This window comes from Grus americana, chromosome 1 (assembly GCF_028858705.1).
Source record: "Grus americana isolate bGruAme1 chromosome 1, bGruAme1.mat, whole genome shotgun sequence".
NCBI classification, from domain to species: Eukaryota; Metazoa; Chordata; class Aves; order Gruiformes; family Gruidae; genus Grus; species Grus americana.
This window is the reverse complement of record NC_072852.1, coordinates 101,544,209-101,559,942: the sequence shown is the minus strand read 5'-3', so window position 1 is coordinate 101,559,942 and position 15,734 is coordinate 101,544,209. Positions and strand designations below refer to the sequence as shown.

General features: G+C 41.0%; 1 protein-coding gene across 10 annotated transcripts in view; it reads right to left on the bottom strand.

Annotated features, from left to right (window-relative positions):
* The window catches only part of EPHA6 (EPH receptor A6), a 521,269-nt gene that overhangs the window by 17,485 nt on the left and 488,050 nt on the right, over positions 1–15,734 (bottom strand). For all 10 annotated transcript variants that reach the window (XM_054813848.1, XM_054813914.1, XM_054813840.1 and 7 more), the window contains one exon: positions 410–559. In XM_054813848.1, coding sequence (XP_054669823.1) covers positions 410–559 — 150 coding nt within the window. The remainder of the gene's footprint in view (positions 1–409; positions 560–15,734) is intronic.

Below are 15,734 nucleotides of genomic sequence, written 5' to 3'. Positions count from 1 at the left end.
GCTGTCAGACTGTGCTGGAGATAATGGGCCAACTTTACCATCAGAATAGTTCCAGTATTCCCTCAAGTTTTGAGTTATAGCTTGACTGAGAACTGCATCGACTTGCCTATGTGATGCAGATTCCCAGGGATTTGAGTGAATGCCACACATATAGTCAGCATCAGAACCTGTCTATGACTCTTTGTAATATGTATTTAATCCACAGGAGGAAGCTACTCCAGGTTGTAGTTACAGAAGGCTAGGTCTCCGTAAATTAACTATCCCATTGAACTTGATAGAGTTATGCTGATTTAAATAAGTTGAGGTTCCAGCCTAGAAAGTGAATGAGAAAGCAAGACAGGGCAGGGAGTGACAATCATTTTCAAGAAACATTTAAACAATTTGCAGATTAGTCCTTGGCAGTACTTACGTCCTGGTTGGACATCTCCCAGTATGGTCTCTCACCATAGGACATCACCTCCCACATTACAATCCCATAGCTCCACGCATCGCTTGCCGAAGAGAACTTCCGGTAAGCTATCGCTTCAGGAGCAGTCCACCTTATGGGGATTTTTCCACCCTGGAAAATATGTTGACAACTTATCAATATGACCGGAATGTAAACCAGCAAATATTTAAAGAAAAGAAAACAGAAGATATCCTGGATGTTGAGATTCTACATTCTGCCTGCTGTCAAATTGCCTTGTCCATTTGCTGCAAGTGGAAAGGAAGAAATATACCTTTTTCAGAATTTGATAAAAAATTGGTTTAATTTGTAGTCTAATTCACCAAAACCAGCACTTTGTAAAAAAAAAAAAATCTCAGTTCAAAGAACAGAAAGCATTTTAGATGATTCATGTTTGTTCAAAGTCACATAATTACTCAGAACATGCCTTTTGATTGAAAACATCTCAAGCCTGAAATTCCTAGTACATTGACATTTAATCTCTTTTTCCTTAAGTGAAATAGAAACATCTGTTGCAAAATGGAGCACCGAAAGCACTTAATGAAATTATGTAAGCAGAAAGGAAGCTATAGCCTTTCTATTATTCTTGACTCTTGATAATCTCTTTAAATTTTTGTTGCGCCCTTTAAATATCCAGGTAAGTAGCAAAGCGTGTTTCTAATAGGTGTTTCCTTAGGATATTGAATAGTTTCATTCTGCAGCTTTCAACTTAAAATCCAAGTGTTACCACAAAAAAAAAAAAAATCTGTAAGAATACAATCAACAAACCTGACTTACTCTTTACAAGACCACTGTATACAGATTTTTTTTCTCTGACATTAGTAATTTATACCATTGAACCCAGTCTATTTTCCCATGAATATTTTATGTATAAAAACTATTTTCCCTTTTCACAACAAAGTATTTCTTCTCCAGATACATTTCCCTTTTCAAAAAGTATACATTCGTTGTCATTCTCCATATAACTCTGAACAAGCAGAGAGCAAGCGAGCGAGCGGCACGCTGAAGGTGCCGCTAGATGGTAGGAGGCAGCAGGCAGTAGAGCTGAGCTCACTTAGCAGTAGTTGCTTTCAGCAAGCAGTAACAGATTCCGCTCGGCCTTATAATTGTGTTTCTGACAGAAACAAAAGAAGAAATGAACTAGAACATCCGCTTGGCAATTGAAAAGAAGCCACAGTTAAAAACAAGTATTTAAATCTCAGCTAATTTGCTTTGAATATATAAAAAATTGTCTGCGAGTTGTTAAGGCCTGACTTCAACTGACTGGGAAGATGCTTGTTCTACCAAAAAGCGTTCAAAGGCAAAGCTCTGTGTCTCTGGTGATGTGCCAGTAAGCTAACTTATCATCACTGGGCATCAGCAGCTGATGAAAAATGTATGGTTAACATTTATGTTGTATGAAGGTTAAGATGTCCTTTGTATGATGTTACATTTTTTGCAGCTGCTTTTTTTAAAGCCTTTGCTTGCTCAGTTGTTGTTGAAGTCAGTGGCGAACCGCCTACCGATTTTAGCAGTAGTAAGGTAAAGGTAGTACTTTATTTTGTATTTTTGCCCAGGCACTCCCCTACCCCCCCTTTTCTTGATCCAGTAACCGGGTGGTCGGATGACTCCCCTGGCGTGTCAGAGACGCAAAGAACTCTACGCCCCACCTGAGCTGCCGCCTCTGAGTCTGCCCTCGCCAGCACCGCAGGGTGGGACGCTCTTGGTCCCTTCCTGGTACAGCTCTTCCACGTGGGAAGCAATCACAAATGGTTTTGGGTATGAGAATGGAGAAGTAGGATGACAAAGAGATTTATGATAGGACATTCTGCGAGGAAAGACCAGCCTGATTTCTTGACTCTTCCTCAGGGAATATTTAAACTTTCTGAACAAATTGGATAAGAACATTTGGTGTTTGATCTCACGGTCTAGGTGCAATGGTGTGGGGGTGGGATATGTGGGAACAGGCTTCCCGAGGCTGTGGAAGATTCAGATATTCAGTGCCCCAAATGTACACGACACACTGGGCTGTCCAACCAAAAGGACGTGTCCTCTGAGAAACAGACAGTTTTAGGGCCTAACTGCAGAGTATAGTTCAAAATATCTCCTCACACCACAAAGTTATGGGCCTTATCCTTTTTACCGGATTAGGTTTAGTCCTTTATTTTTAAACATTTTATTGCCAAACTTATGTAATTCCATCCTTAGATCCATAGCTTCTGCAGATTTTGGGGGACAACCAATATTTTCCTGGCCTGAGTCACAGGGTCGTGGTGGGCATTTAGCTCCTCCTTTGGAGGCGGACACATGCACTTTTAAAAAGTTAAACAACATTCCTGGTGATCCGTATCACGAGAGACACCGCCCTGGCAACCCTACGCACCCCTCCTCCTCGGCAGCCTGTCGGTCCTGGCTGACAAAGGATACAGAAGATGAGACGCTTGTTCCAACACAAGAGTTCACTGTCTACACGTCGTCTTACCAAGCAATCCCCCTTGATGACTTTTGCTTTCTGTCCACTCAAGAAAATTTCTGGAGTGCCATACCAGCATTCGAGGGAGGATGCAAAAGAAAAATTCTATGTTTTCTTTCTTTATCACAGATGTCAGGAGATGACAGGGAAAAAAAGTCTACGCGTTTAGATGGTTACGTTACTTTAACACTTTGTTTATCAATACAAACTGATGAATCAACAAATTTACTATGAGCCTACATTTCTGATTTGGCAAGTTTTATTAATAATTTATTATTTTTTTAATTTTAATGAAAAGTCTTATGTTAATAATTAAATATCCACTTTTAGGGAAACCACAAATCTATACATGCAAATAAAAGGCATTTGGATATTTATAGGTTTTTAAAATGTTTAGAACATAATATGGATAACACAATATGAAAATTAGTTTTTAAAGTGTGCTCTTTTCATAAATCTGATTATGTATTCCCAAATTATACTCAAAAAAGAGGTCACATCTTGAGCAGCATTTCAAGCTAGATTTCTGACTATTGGCTAAATATAAATGAGTTTTAAAGAATCTGATTAGACTGTACAACTAGTTTCATGAAACAGTTTTACTGACTGATCCCTTTTGGACTGAAACAGTAGTGGCTCATTGAGTGTGAAAATGAGAATGGTGAACAGAGTCTTAACAAAATTCAAGGCAGTTCATGTTCAAGGGCATAAGATGTGTTCAGTGTTGTAATGTAAAATAAAATTATTTTCTTCTAGCTCCAATGACAAAGTGAAGCAAAGCCTCTAAAATTTTTACAATGGATTCAATCTTATGTGTGAAGATGTTATATTCATAAAAATGTAAATTTCAATACTTAATTATGTTTGCAGAATATCTTTTTATGCAAAAAAGTTGTTTTATTTTTTGGAAAGCCATTCAAAAGGCAGATTGCAATATGACCACCTTAAGAGATGTATACGGCTGAACAGTAGTAATAGCTGCTCATGCATAATAAAGGAACACGTAAGGTTTAGAGTAGCTGAAAATATATTTCCTGTTTCTGATTAGAGTAATAAACAGTGCTACTGATATTGGGCATGCCTTTTTACATTTTGATCTAACTGGGAAAAAATAACAAATGCAATACTTACTGTTTACACAATGCCTCACCTTCAAATTAAGATAATTTATAAATTATCTACATCTTACTATTGTAGCAATGAAATCTGTCACAGGTCCCTGGATCAGAAAGCCCTTATGCAAGCCTGCTTTGCTTTTAGATTATTCGCTCTCTTTTGGGGGGCAGGGGGAAGGGGCGGAAGGGGTGATAGGAACCGAATTGTCTTTCTGCCTCATCTCATACATTAGCAATGACAGCAGTGATAAGCTAAATTTATTTTCACATAGTAATTGTATGAACATAACACATAGAACACTAACACTACTATTCAAGTAATTAGAATTCAGCCTTTTTTTCTGTATGCTGCCAGCTGAATACTGTCTGTCTCCTGATTTTTTTTCTTCATTGTAATTTTATAAGCAATTTTACTATGCAGTGTCAAGAGTCCCCTTGGAATTAGAATATTAGGCTTACATTGCTTAGCTTGTAGAACTGTTTAGAGATCAGCCCTTGAAATGAAATTCACCCCCTCGCCCACAGACACCTACACACACGCTGGCTTTCCCCACGGTGTTGGCAACAGCACAGTTCACCACACATTTAAAGACAGAATTGGAACTACACATTGCAGAATGCCTCGTTCTTTACCTCAAGCTATGCATGAGAGAGTTTTCCCAAAATGCCGTCTCTGCTTTGAGCTGACAACAAAAAACCAAACCAAAACAAAAAAAACCTAACAAAAAAAAAGTGCTTACGATCTGTTATTTGAAAAGACCTTGGCGAGGCAACTAACGCTGACATTATATATTGTCCAACGGGCCACGAAGTCTATCCCTTACTCTGCGTTTTTGCCATCTCCCATTTGATTTTTTTTAAAATTTTATTATACATGTTAGGCATCTTTTTAGAAAACAAGAAACATTAACAGTTTCTTCAATTAAATATTTAAATGTATTTTAAAACTCCAGCTGAACAATGTAACCGGCAGCTACGTCCCATTACTCTACCAAGATGAAGGTGGGGATGTATCAGCCAGCTCAAAACGCTTGATGTGAAGAATGACGGCGAGGGCACAGAAGCAAAGAAGGAAGCCTGTTAGATGCCCAGAACTTTTGGCATGCCCAGCTAGCTAATTACAGTGAGGAGTGATACCACTGCGAACCTTAGATATAAGACTGAAGGTAAGATGTTAGAGCTCCTACTGGATGCACAAAGACAGTGTGATGCACATAAGCAGCCAGACGCAAACACATTGCACCAGACTGACGACGTCTCGGAACTCAGAGTGATGTGAAACAACGCCTGTTTTCGCTGAAAAACCTGTTCTGTATTTTCCTTGAATGACAGACACTGCAGAGGGACTGTCACAGAGCTGGCTGCAGTTACACTAAACGCTGAGGTGCTCACCCATCAGTTCCAGATGCACAGACATCCAGAATTGTCTATTTCTAGGACAAAAGGTACTGAACTATGTGCACCATTAGTCTAATCTGGCACAGTAATTCCTATGCATCTGTCAGTTACTATTCCTTTATGTACGATGTTACTGAATCGTGCAATAATTTTCCATTATACAAGTGTAGTATCTGTCTTTTTCTCCACCCCAAATGACAGAAATAGGGGAAAAAAAAAAAAGAACTTCAGAGTGAAGAGAGACAAAAGTAACGAGAGAGATTAGTTTTAAATATTGGACATAATTCATCATTCTGTACAAAAGCCTTATGCCACTTTACTGGAGCGATGCTTTTATTTGAGCATATGAATCAAATTTTTCATGTGCAAAGTTACAGATAGTCAGAATTTAGCATCCTCAAATCATAATTTAGAACTATTCAGTATTATCAACAGTCTTCTCTAGTGTCTGTTGGAGTATCAGAGAAACTACATGGCAAGATAACAAAACTGCTCTGAAAAGGCATTTCAGAATTTGCTCTCATTACACCCAATTTCAGTCAGTTCTACCAGTCTTTCGTTTCTCTCAGAACTGAAATGAACAAATCCCCCTGATTTTCAAAAAGACTGGATTTTCTTCTAATCACTGGGAAAATGTTAATTTTCTTTCAAATATTCTCATTAACAATGCTAAAGTTAAATATCTGGAACTTGATCCCTGCCCCCCCTACCCCCAGTCAGCTATCCAATTTTTCAGAACAAGTTATTTATGATTTTGACAATATGTCATTTTAGTGAATATTAACCCCTACAGTACACAAATATTTGTGTCTTCAAAAAGGGGGAAAGCTGTTGATGGATGGAAAGAATCAGCGCTTAAGATATTGGCAGAACTAAACCAGCCAAGATGAAGCCCACTTCATGTTAACTGGCATTAACATTAGTGGGATGCTTCTCCAAAATACTCCAACCCAACCTGTCATTTTGTCTTCCTAAAGGTCATCAGTAAGATGAATCGATTAGTGGCATACATGCATACAAAAACTCCAGAAAAACAGATATATCCTACCCTACCATCTTTTAGTTCAAAAAATAAAGAATTAAAATACTACTTTGCTAGAAACTGAAGAACTATGAAATCAGGAATGCTCTCTGTAACAGCTGGGATTCTCAGTAGTAGTAGTAGTAGTAGCAGCATTTCCTTCGAAACAAAACACTTCAACATGCAGTCCCTTGCTGTTCTGAGGCATTGATCTTCACTTGGGTTGAAAGATAATAAAAAGTCTGATAAAAATGCATAGCTTTGACCCTCAAAATCCACATAAGTGAAATGGTAGTGAGTATTTCTGACCACCTACGTCTGTCCTGCATTCATGTTTTCTTGGCAGTGCAATTTAAAGAACTTTATACAATGACAAAGATACAGCAAACTACCAAATACAAGTGCTTGATACCACTGTCTCTTGTTTGTGTAACAAGTCAGCTACAGACATCTTTTCTTGCTAGCCACGATGCCTTCATCTACATCGAAAGACCCAAGGCTTTTACCTGTTTATTTTAAGAACATGTATTTGCTTAGATTTTAAATGAACAAAGTAGCTCATTCCCGAGACCGAGCAAAAGGGGTCTGTGGTTGAAAATGGGCAGAGGTCCCACTCTTCCAGAGCTAAAAGCTCAGTGTGCTTTTTTTTTGGAAGAGGAAGGGGCGGGGGGGAGAAAGTGAAGAAGAAGAAGGGAAAGACAGGAAAGAGAAAAAAGAGATTCAGCTTTCAGAAGTTAACTGCTTTACACATCAGCACAGACAGCGAGAGCTGTCAAAGAGCGGCAAGCGCAGGGCTGCTCCCTGAGGGTAGGGGGGCCGGGAGCAGCCACCACGCAGGCTGGGCGATGCCCTCGTGGCCAGGCTGCACCCCAGGGCCCCCCGGGGGGACGAGCAGGGCAGGGTGGTGATGGCAACAGGCGCTATCGACAGTCCCGTGAGCATCGGGCGAAGGCAAGGTCGCAAGCCAAGGCCGAGATGAACCCAGCGAGTCCGAACGACTCCAGTCCAAGAGGGCTGGGGCCGGCTGGCTGCAGTGTCGCTGGAGCAGGGACTGATGGCCCCAGGCTGAGCTGAAACAGGGTCCTGGGCCCATGGGCAGGGGTGAGGAGAAGTCCCAGGGGAGACCGGACAGGTGTCCTTGTGGTGTCCTCAGAGCCCCGGTAAGAACTGGACAATTGTACAAAGACAGATAAACACAAGTATTTTTCAAAACCTCTTTGAGTCTGGTCTTTTGAAAGGTCACAGAGAGACTGGTGGGGCCGAGGAGTCTCATAATGTTTTAGAGTGGGACTTTGCATTTCCCTAGGATTAAGAATGTACCAGTGAATTTTACAGCATTGGGTGCTTGGCCCTCAATAACAGAGAAACCCTTTCCTTTTCTGAAATTAAATATCAGAACCATGCATCTCTACCAAATCCAGTTTAGAAACTATAGCACTACTTGACAGTAATGATAGCAAAAATGTCATTTTTCTTGAAACTAATATTTCTGGCATAGATCTATCTCATTTCAAGAGCACCAATTTCAAGCTATCTACCAGCTGTGTCAGCACAGCTCACATTACAGCCATAACCGATTTCTTGAAAGTTACTCGTACAGAGTCCTTCAATCTGCACATCCAGAGCCCATCCACTTTGCTTACACAAGTAGTCCTACTGAAGTCAATGAAAAGGTGAAAGGGATTTGTTCCGAGATGCTTATTTGAAGGATGCCTGACGTTGCACAACTCCATAACAAAGGAGTTTGCTGCAAGGTCCATTCTTACAGCAGAACTGAATTGCTGAATACAAATATTTCTCTAAAAGCAAGTAATTCAAATTAAAAAAAAAAAAGAAAAAGAAAAAAGACGTTACTAGGCACTATGCTTTCTTAAAAGCATCAACCGAGACTTGTCTCTGAAATGATGCCCCTGATTTGCCCAGGGCTCCACGAAGTGTTTATTATTGGATCAAAAGTAAACTGCTACCATGCACTGCTTGAACACTTCATGTCATTAACTATCATTAACGATTTCACAGCTAGTGACTTCCACACACACAGCTAGTTGACATGCACAACAAACAGTTCCCATGTTTCAGTAGTCAAGTGGCCTCTCTCTGTGCTGCCATATTACCCAGATCATTCATACTCTACTGCCTTGCCCCGAAACCTCTACCCTAATTCCTTCCACACCATGCAATGTGAAGCGGCCAATAAAAACTCAGAAACGTATGGAAACTTGAAAATTGAGGACAAAGTGAAATGGATTTAAATGCAAAATTAACACCATATAGGCTACGGTACTGTCTGCTGTATACATTTTCATATTCCATTCTTTGGTATGCTGTACTAGTAGGTACTGAATTCACATACTGCTTGCTCTGGGGTACACTAGATTTTATTTATCTAAGGCTTCTTCAAAATTTTATTCTAAAAACGAGTTGGAAACATCACAAAAATTAGGCTTTTCTTTGGAGAGCTACAGTGCCACACACAGATGATGATGATCAGAATTATTACGAGGCTGAGCGACTCTGCAAGTATCATTGCTTTAGTTTTCATCCCAGCTGCATCAGGAAGTGCAGAGAAGAATTAATATCTTAGTAACTGATGAATTAAATGTGCCACTCACATTTTTGTGAGGTCAAGACTCATTTTATCCTGAAGGAGTTTGCCGGTTCTTTAAATTTCAGTCAATTCATGGGTAAGTAGCTGGTCAAAAGACAGGAAACAAACAGTCAGAAAGAAAAGGTCAGTTTTTAGAGTGGCGTCCCCCAGGGACCAATGCTCATGTCCTGCTGGCAGCGTATGTAGAAAGAATCTACAATACAGGCTGGACAGTGAACAGGTACAATTGTGCTAGCAGTCCACAGGTATTCATGGTAGTAAAGATGATGACTGACCACGAAAATTTGCCAAAGGGTCTTATGATACTGAGTTGCCAAGTGATAAGACAGCACAATGTTCAGTGTCAGTGATGCACGTGGAATAAAATGCTCCTAACTTTACATAAAATATAACAGGATTCTGTACTAAGCTATCACTGCTCAAGACAGATCTTGTGGTTATAACAGATAGATGGCTCTATAACATTAACGACTCCATGCTCAAAAGCAGACTAAAGGGAAAAAAAAATGAAGTTACATTATAGAAATGATAGGGAAAAGAAAAAAGCTTGGCACTGTTGAAACCTAGGATATTCCTGCATATTGCTTACTGATTGCAGTCTTGATCCCCCATCCCAAAAGGATACATTGAAACTAAGATCTGTAGAAAAAGACAGGATGAGCTTTCAAAGGTATGGAATAAAAGAAACTAAACCAGGTCTGTAGAACCCTGAATATAATGGAGCGGATAATAGGTGGAGAGTATAGAACCAGGGTGCATGAAACGTAAGTGGCAAGTAGCAGATTAAAAATATCAACAAAAAACATTTGGCTTTTTTGGTGGGGTTTTTTGTTTCATTTTGTTTTGGGGTTTTGTGTGTTTGTGTGGTTTTTGTTTGTTTGTTTGTTTTTTCCAAGGAAACATTGCTATGGGATGTCATGGACTCTAAAAATACAAACACCTCCAAAAAGTAACTAGATAAATTTGTAGAAGGAATATTTGTGAAAGATATCATATATAAAGACCTACCTCTGATTTAAAGAAGTCTTTGAGCCACAGACTGCTAAAAGCTCAATAACCAAAACTGAGAATGCATCATTGCATGTGCACTCTCTTGGAATTCGCTACCTGCTTGCATTTTGGAGACGTGCTACTGAGCTCACAAGCATTGCGGCTGAGTTTGATCATTATTCTCTAAGATCTCAGTTCACTTGCAGGTAAAATAGAAACACGGGGTATACCAGTGTAACTGGAAAAATGTGGATGATTAACATGTTATCAACATTTTGGGGGAAAGAAAGTTAAAGAAAATTAAAAAGTTTAAATTTAAAGAAAGGCACCTGAAGTGAGGTGTTCTTTGATGTGAGACAGTATAATTGTAGATGGCTATCTGAAAGATCACAAGGTGTTTTATTTTTTGTTGTTGATTCTACAACTACATTTCTATGCCTTTGTAGAGGACCCCAACGCTTACAGATAACCTTTATGACTAAACCCTTTGACAAAAGGAACTAAATAGTTCTACTGTTAGTAAGTTTTAGCAACAGAAAAAGGACCAGGTATGAGCAGATAAACTGGCAGATTGTTATCTGTAAAAGTACTGCCCTGAGATAGTGGGGGCTGGCTACTGGGCAAGTGCATGGAGGTCTTATGTTTGCTCCACGGAGGGATGACACTATCTTGCAAAGATTTTTGTCTTATATCTTTCATCAGCAATAAATAATTTCACTTAGGGGAAAAAAAAAGGGAATAACAGTATTCCCAGACTGCTGGGAAGCATGCGAGTTTCATGTCTCTAAGTGTGCCCACGTATTGCATAAGAATATTGCTTATGTATTGTAGGGGAGATGGGAGGACAGATGATGCAGGCAAAGCAGCTGAGTCCAGGGCCATAGGTCAAGAAGCATGATGGGGCCAGGTGTCTGTCAAATACTGGGCACCACCTCCTGCCTTCCCATCTGGGGACGGGGAGGGACAAAGGCGAGGAGGAGCGACTTGCCATGACCAGGGTGGGCAGTGAGGTTCAGCAGAGAAGAGGATAACAGCCGTTTCTCCTGCACTAGGCCAAAATGTTCCCAGTGCCGCCCTGCTGGTTTTCCGGAAAACAAACTGTACGAGCCGCAGCTGTGCTGCCGGGATGTCTGTCTGTCTGTCAGCCAACCCCCAGGCTAGGAGCTCTGAACCACTGGCACTTTCAAGAAGCCTGTATGACAGAAAGGTAGAGACAAGAAAGACATCAAAGGCTAGATCAGATCGCCTAAACATGGCGTCTCCTGTCCCTTCAGGCACTGTCACTGCTCACTAGCTGTCATTTTAGGAAAATGCAGTGCTCCCACTGTCTTGTATCTGCCAGTCCTCTGCAGAGATCTCAGGTTCCCCATGATATCTCAGAGGGCACTGGACCTCTGCATTTAGGCAGCTGATCCCTTCCTGATTTCCCACATATTTAATGAAAAACAGTATCTGAGCAAAGGAGAGAGGTCACAGTATTTCTCCTGACAGAAAGGCAGAAGAGCTCAGCACGCAGCTGTTCTTCTGGACCAGCCAGGAGCTAGAAGGCAGTGGCTCTGTGGCTGATTAGGCTGCACAATGTTGGGCACAACATGCTGCCACTTGCCCAGATGGCAAACTACGCAAACATTTTGGCTACTGGGGAGATAGGTATAGAGATGTGGAAGGGGCCTGTGAGTCATTTGATATTGTATGAGGCCACAGGAACATGGGAGGGATCTAAGCTTTACCAGGGAAGTGAAACTGGTAGAGCACAGCAAGGAGCTGGAGGTACGGTGAAGGTGCCACGGGGAGACTCTGAGAAGATCAGAAGTTATGCTACTGAGGCTGCAGAAGATAGCCTGAGAACTAGGATAACCGTAGTATGAAAATGCAGTTGATGTATGTAATAGAGCCCTAGGACATAGGTGTGTTGGGTTTTGCGTGGCAAGGTTTTGGTAGTGGGGGGGCTACAGGGGTGGCTTCTGTGAGAAGTTGCTAGAAGCTTCCCCTGTGTCTGACAGAGCCAATGCCAGCCGGCTCCAAGATGGATCCGGCCCCTGGCCAGGGCCAAGCCAATCAGCGCCTCTGTGATAACATATTTAAGAAGGAAAACAAGAGAGTTAAAAAAAGCTTTTGCAACCGGAGAGAGGAGCTAGAAGATGTGAGAAACTCTGCAGACACCAAGGTCAGTGAGGAAGGAGGGGGAGGAGGCGCTCCAGACACTAGAGCAAAGATCCCCCTGCAGCCCGTGGTGAAAACCATGGTGAAGCAGGCTGTCCCCCTGCAGCCCATGGAGGAAGGATGAGGGGGTGTAGAGATTCCACCTGCAGCCCGTGGAGGACCCCACGCTGGAGCAGGTGGAGGCACCTGAAGGAGGTTGTGGCCCGTGGGAAGCCCACGCTGGAGCAAGTCCGGGCCGGACCGGTAGACCCGTGAAGAGGGGAGCCCACGCCAGGGCAGGTTTGCTGGCAGGACTTGTGGCCCCGTGGGGGACCCCACGCTGGAGCAGTTTGCTCCTGAAGGTCTGCACCCTGTGGGAGAGACTACGCTGGAGCAGTTCGTGAAGGACTGTAGCCCGTGGGAGAGACTCCATGTTGGAGCAGGGGAATGTTGAGAGGAGTCCTCCCCCTGAGGACAAAGAAGCGGCAGAGACAATGTGTGCTGAACTGACCGCAACCCCCATTCCCTGCCCCCTTGTGCCGCTGAGGGGGGAGGAGGTTGAAGCCGGGAGCGAAGTTGAGCCCGGGAAGATGGGAGGGGTGGGGGTAGGTGTTTTAAGACTTGATTGTATTTTCTCATTGCTCTACTCTGTTTTGCCTAGTAATAAATTAGATGAATCTCCTCTCTAAGTTCAGTCTGTTTTGTTCGTGACAACAATTAGTGAGTGATCTCTCCCTGTCCTTATCTCGACCCAAGCCTTTTGTTAGACTTCTCCTCTCGCATCCCGCTGGGGGAGGGGTGAGTGAGCGGCCGCGTGGCACCCAGCTACCGGCTGGGCCTAAACCACGACAATAGGCCTTTATTAATTTGCTTTTTGTGAAATAAATTTTTCCCTATCCTCTGACTAAGGAACATGTCCTGTTACAGCAGAAGTTACAACACAGCGTTATCTTACTATAACTGCACAAACATGGATGAAGCATATTACCAAAAAATTACAAAGAAATGAACACGTGAGAATAGTTTTCAGTCCAAGTTAGAGGCTGCTTCACAAGAAAGTTTCTCTGATATTTCTATTTGGTTTAGTGACATACTGGTATCATCCATAGATCACTGCAGCGTGGCAGCATGCAAATTGTTGAATAATAGGATAACCATCTGTTTGATGATGAATAGTTTGGCACAGAAATGTGGTTGAGCCTTCCTGCAGATATCCATGTTCAACTAAATCTCTGTCAACTGTCTGAATAAAGGGCACTGAACATCAAGTTAGTTTCTACTGAAATATCATCACTAGCTTACCAGGACAAAGCACTGACTGATGCTTATGATGGTAGCTCCAATCATACCAACGGCAATGCCAATTTAATATATAGTGCCTATGCTAGTGTAATGTTCATTTACAGACACTGAGAATCTGCTTCTGACCTTTATAATAGCGACATTTCTTAGTATTGCACTTCCTAGACTTTTCTACTTCTTTTCTGTATCTTGATATATTTTAATTTTGGCTGTTCATGAATTGTGACACTGGGATACCTTTTGTCCCATAAGTCGGTTGAATTTACTCTTTGTATTCCCCAGATGGCATAAAGTTTTGAGTAATACACGATTAGATTATCTTTTTCTGATGATGCATCATACTAAATCATCATCTGACTGATGATAATATAATGGCAATAACATATTAACATAATTTATCATCCCTGTACCTTGCTCAGGGGATATTTTACTTTATCATATATCAGTTGTCACTTCCATGATATATTACAGTAAGACATCATCAGAAAGGAACATTTTGATGAAGTAGTACTTAACAGTAGACACTATTATCTAGGGATAAACAGCCCTCAGGGGTACTTTGTTTAACAGAATAGCGTAATACAAAGGTAAGAAGATACATGGCATAATGAGACATGTGATTATTCTCTGACATCAGACTTGCCACTGGTGCTAGACCAGCTGTGGTTTATCTTGGAATAGTAATTTATATAAATTGCTATATACCCTCTAAGCAGTGGTGACTTTTGCATTACCCTAATGAATTCACCAAAAAGCTTCATCAAAGTAGCTGAAACTTGTTTTGACCTTTTAGAGTGTCTCTACAGATAAAAAAAGCCAGTGTATTTATTTCACTAAAAAGAAAAATCTACCTAGTTCAGAATAATGAAAAATGAGGTTTGTTTTTTTTTTTAATTTAGAAATGTTAATTTAGCAGAGGTAGATTGGCAAACGACACATTTTTTTTAAACCACAAATTCATTGAGAGACATCCATTTAAATAATTTTTAGCATTCAGGCTTCATGCAGATTAAGTATATGCACCTTGCTAAGTTATGGCAAAGCTTGCTAAACTCCCGCCTTAAGGCACAGACGCATTGCAGTCGTGTTTACATGGCCAGCTTGCATAATATGCGGGTGCAACTTCTGCAGGAAGTCCTTTTTTGTGCTATAAAAAAGCATATGCGCTGCCTTTCTCTTTTTTTTTTTCAATCATCTCATTGACATTTATGTACTGCAAAATGAATATAGGCATATATTCTTATATATAGGAAATGGATTTCCAAAGCTCTTCCAGTGGACAGAGAAGCAATATGCACTCCAACAGGCAGCTACTAGCACAGCTGTGTCTGCAGCATCTGAAGGTAAACTCTTTCAGATAATAGCATTTGGGAAGAGAGTAAATCAAAAGCATTCAGCAGAACTTAATGGCATTTTAGGAAAAAAGCATTTTTCTCCTTTGTCTATAGATAGCTGACAATCTACTCTTTGCTTTACAGATTTGCTCCCCTTGATTTCTGGATTATGACCTTGTATACTTAAGGAAATTAAGGCCAACTGGTTTTGATATCAATGAAGTATGAAGTTATGGAATACTAATGGATTGTTTTGATTCCTTATTTTTAAGATCTTCTGCGTAAAGTGCTGAAGTTCAAGCTTATCTTCAAAACCAGAAATTCATATCACTTCAAGAGCCAGAATCTAATCAAAATACTACCTATTTTCACACTCACAATGTGGGTGTGGGGTATATTTTATAGCACATGCATCACTCCATTGCTTCTTTTGGTGTAGACTGGAAAATTTCTGGGTCAGACTGGTGATCATTCTCAGTAATTCCCAACAACCCACAGGGTCCCTTTGGTTCCAGTGAAAGAACTGAAGAAAGAACTTGAATCTTGCAAAGGATGGGTATCATACTTACACCTGGTAAAAACAGTGGTATCAAGATAAAAAACTTGTCAGGTAAACTCAGTGTCCAGTGATTTAACACCACCAGAAACAACACTGCAAAGAAGCCACCATCCCTTATCAGCGATTTCCAGAACACTACTTGATTTATTCCAGGTACGAGAAAGCTCACTAATTACAACCTCAAGAATGTGCTCTGGGAAATTGATATAGATGAGCCATCTATCCTCCTTAACAAATTTCCACACCTTCTGGCACACTCTGTGAAACTTTTCCTATGGCTAGGACATCAATATCTCCACAGCATGTATCCTTATGACTAATGAAAGGTGGATTAGGCTGCACTTTTGGAATAACTCAGCCTAACAAAA